This window comes from Lipotes vexillifer, unplaced genomic scaffold, assembly GCF_000442215.2.
Source record: "Lipotes vexillifer unplaced genomic scaffold, Lipotes_vexillifer_v1.1 scaffold1424, whole genome shotgun sequence".
In the NCBI taxonomy this organism is placed as follows: domain Eukaryota; kingdom Metazoa; phylum Chordata; class Mammalia; order Artiodactyla; family Lipotidae; genus Lipotes; species Lipotes vexillifer.
In genome coordinates, this window is record NW_006788259.1 from 62878 (window position 1) to 66873 (window position 3996).

Genomic DNA, 3996 nt, shown 5'->3' on the forward strand with positions numbered 1-3996 from the left:
CACTCTTTCGACAATTGTATTTTGTTGTTAGGGCAGATGAGGATTAAAAAAGAAGGTGGTTTTTGAAGAAGAGTGTTTTCTACTTTTCCATTTCTACACTTAATAGGACAAAGCTTTTGCTATTAAAAAAAAAGCATAATATCACACACACAAAAGATTTAATATATAATCTTAAAAGTTGTAATTGTAAAGTTTTTTTGAGTTCACCATACTAGTGGGAGCAAACTAAATTTCATAAATGTGGTTGAATCTTTTTATTTATAAACTATCCCATCTTGTTCCAGAAAGAACTTGAATGGCAGCATTTGATGATTTCATTAGAATAGTAACTTATCACAATCAAGACAGACTTTCTGTTAAATGTTTATCTTGTTTCATGTGTTGCCAAGTGAAGCAATGAATTTCACAGGAGCTTTTACATTTCACGAAGTTTGTAATCTCCTAGACACTGTATTATATAAAAACAGTAGTTGTTGGCTTTCCAAACTTTTACTATTATTTTAGCCTTCTTATAAAAAAGGTATGAAAATCTTTTTAAATTGACATTTTATTTTTGAAGTCCATGAAAAAGTTAAAATAAACAAATAGAAAAGGATATAGATGGAATTTGAACTATCCTTATATGCAAAAGTTAGCTGAGAATGCCACTGCCCTGGGAACTAAAATTTAGGACTTCAAAGTAAGATTTTCTTCCTATTTGATATGTGCTGACTTTTTGTGTACACATGCACAATACATGACATAATAAACCCTATAGTTAACTGATGATGTCAGATTCCAGAAATGTTTTATGTTTAAAGAGATTAAAATGTTATAAAAAGGAGTATTTGTCACATTTGAAGAACTAAGTAGAATTCAAATTAACATCTATTGTTAAAAACAAATAATTTATTTGGCTGAAAAGAAGTTTTAATTTTTAGCAGGTAACCTATATTTTCTTATAACAGACTGATAGCTATAAATTAGTTCAAAGGCAGGCTCACAACCATCTTCAAATTAGGTCTTTGAAAAAGAAACTATAAACATTGTCGAAGGTTAGTCAAAATGACAGGAACATCATATTCAGAAAATTTAGAAGGAAATTTTTCCTTAAAAATTTTTTAGGAGCTAAGTACTAGTAGCATACTTAGTAAAAGCTTCTAAATGAAAAGCATACATGAGATATTCATACTAGCTTTCCATGTTTACATACTACTCACAAGATATATATAGAAAACTTTACCCAGAGTAATTTTATATTCCATGTCATAATTTGCTTTCTTTTCCTTAGCAAGGATAAACATCTATTAGTAAGAATCAGACTAATGCAAACATTTTAAAAATCACAAAATTCTAACTATAATGTTTAGTTCCTAAAAAATCTGTTTATTTGAAGAACATTGTAATGTAAAAAATCACAATTATTTGAAGAATATGATACTTTTTTAAAAGTTAAGATAAAATAGAAAGCATGTGTCACGGAAATAAACAGAATTGCAAAAAGGCATATTAAATGTCCATCTTTTCAAACCTAACTATCTAGAAGCAAGCTACTTTACCCATCATAGTTACAATAGAACTAATGTCTTTAAAAATGCAAATATTTTTAGTACTTGAAGGATAGCCATTTCAATAAATAACAATGACTCTGATAACCCTACAGCAATAGGACAAGTCAGGGTAACTTCCCTTTTTTCAAAAATTTGGTTAAGATTGTTATAAAAGGCAATTTTTACATCCTATTACTCCAAATAGGTTTAGGTGTTTTTTTCCTCTTTCTCACATGTACGGTGATTTCTGGCTGTTTCAGTACAAGGCATCACACCGGTGCAGTCTTGCAATGCAGCCCAAGGCAGTTGCAGCAAGTATTTCCCACTAGGAATGTAAGGAGCTAGGAGGGTACAAGGGTTGAGGAAGCAATCTAGAAAACCACAATGCAGCTTGTTGGTCCTTTCCCCATAAATAACCTTTTTAGACCAGGTCCATAAAATGCAGTTTATTATCTGAATTTTTTAAGCAGACTCTTTTGTTAAATGTTAACAAAAGAACGACTATCCTAGTTCCCTTTAAAATGCAATCCTTAAAAAAAAAAAAATCAACTCTCAAGTCTTTTTGAAAAGTGCTTAAATCCTCTGGAGATAAATATCACTTGGTGTCCTTGTTTCCTAACAAATGGCTTTTTCCATTGTTTCCATTAATTTCACCCATATTCGTTTTTTAAAAAACAAGGCCCTTATCGTCATCAGCAAAAGACAGATGTATGATTTAGCATATAAAACCGATAATTACACACTAATTTATGAAAGATTAATTTTTTTCTCTTTTCGTCAGTCTCCAAGAAGTCTTCCCGTGATCAACTGTAAACAGGAATGGTTTACACCTCAAATTAGAAGCCATTAATTAGCATGACGAAGTCAACTGCAATATACACCGATCATTTAAATTATTTAATCACCAATCACCTTGGCTAAAAGCGTACTATACTCTTTCGTTATCCTTCGGTACGTTATTGATCTGTCAGTATATTACCTCTAGATCAATTAGAGATAAATATTAACGTTCTTTCCTTTCGCTCAGGTTTACATTATTCCTTCTTGTAAACACTTAGAAAAGCTTTAAGGTTCTTTAATCCCAAATCCCTAATTAGCCATTACTAGCCTTTTTGTAACGAGGAAAAAGAGTATCTGAAGTACAGATCAGGAGTTCGCTTTGCCCATATAACAATGAAAAACATTTTTAAAATGTACGCTTAAGGCAATGGCAGTAATAAGAGACACGAAGAGGTGGCTTCAGCAAATAACGGGCTTGCAAACGCAAGTGCTCAACAAAAAGCGCCTGAACCTCTATTGCAATATACAGCACTCCAATAAATTACACAACACTTTGCATAGGCTGCAGAAATAACGCAGGACAAGACTTACACAGATGCCAATCCGCAGCATTTATACACATGCACATGGCAAGAGAGAAACCAAACACTATCATTCAACTCGGGCAGGGTAGCGCGATCCCGAGTTTGCCCAGCGTGAGAGTGCTCTCTGCGTGTGTGTCTGTGCGCGCGCGTGAGAGTGAGACCCATCCTCGGGGCATTTCCCCTCTTTGGGCAGTTTTGCTTCATTTGTTTCCTATTTCTGCTACATAGAAACTAACTTCCATCTCAGCCCCAGCCAGCGCCGCTGAATAGAGCCTGTGCTGCGGCTCCGTGTGCGTCAGATCCCTCCGCGGAGCCGTCCCCGGCCCCCTCCCTCCCGAGGTCGGCCTCCACAGAGAAAGCGCCTTCCAGCCAACCGGCGGCTCCGGCTCCGACATCTTCGACTGGAAATAAATAAATAAATCGCACCTTCGGTCGGGGAGCCGCGGGCGGGGGTCTCGCCGCGCCGGCTGCGGGGTCGCCGGGGCCGCGGGGTCCGAGGCACTCCTTTTTCTGCGCCGGGGGCGGGGGCGGGGGCGCGGGCGCGGGCCGAGGACAGGCCGAGCCCGGGGCCGCGAAGGCGGCGGACTCCTTTCTGCGGCGGAGGGATCTGCGGCGGAGGCGGCGGCGGCGGCGCCTGTAGCCGCTGCCTGAGAGTTGTTGTTTCCTCCTCCTCCTCCTCCGCCTCCGCCGCCGTTGCTTGAATGGTGGAGCCGAGGCTCGGCTCGTGAACACACAGTGACAGCTATAGGGCAGGCGGCGGCACCACCCCCGCTTCCACTCGGCGGCGGGGTGTCCCGCCGGCGGCCCCGAAGTGACCCATAAACATGTCTTGTGAGAGGAAAGGCCTCTCGGAGCTGCGATCGGGTAAGTCGGGGGGCTGCCGGGGCCGCTGGCACCGGGCGATTCCGCCCGCGGTCCCCCGCCCCCCGCCGCCCGGCCGCTCAGCCTGTGTGTCTCCCCGTCCCTCTCTCCCGCGCAGAGCTCTACTTCCTCATCGCCCGGTTCCTGGAAGATGGACCCTGTCAGCAGGCGGCTCAGGTACGGCGGCGCGCGGCGCGGGCCGGGCCGGCGCTCGCCGCTCGCGGGCGGGGGGGGGGGCGGCG

General features: G+C 41.7%; 1 protein-coding gene across 1 annotated transcript in view; it reads left to right on the forward strand.

Annotated features, from left to right (window-relative positions):
* Positions 1–3717: 3717 nt before the first annotated feature.
* The window catches only part of PHIP (PHIP subunit of CUL4-Ring ligase complex), a 127021-nt gene continuing 126742 nt past the window's right edge, over positions 3718–3996 (forward strand). The window contains exons 1-2 of the mRNA XM_007461537.1: positions 3718–3757; positions 3873–3961. Coding sequence (XP_007461599.1) covers positions 3718–3757; positions 3873–3961 — 129 coding nt within the window. The remainder of the gene's footprint in view (positions 3758–3872; positions 3962–3996) is intronic.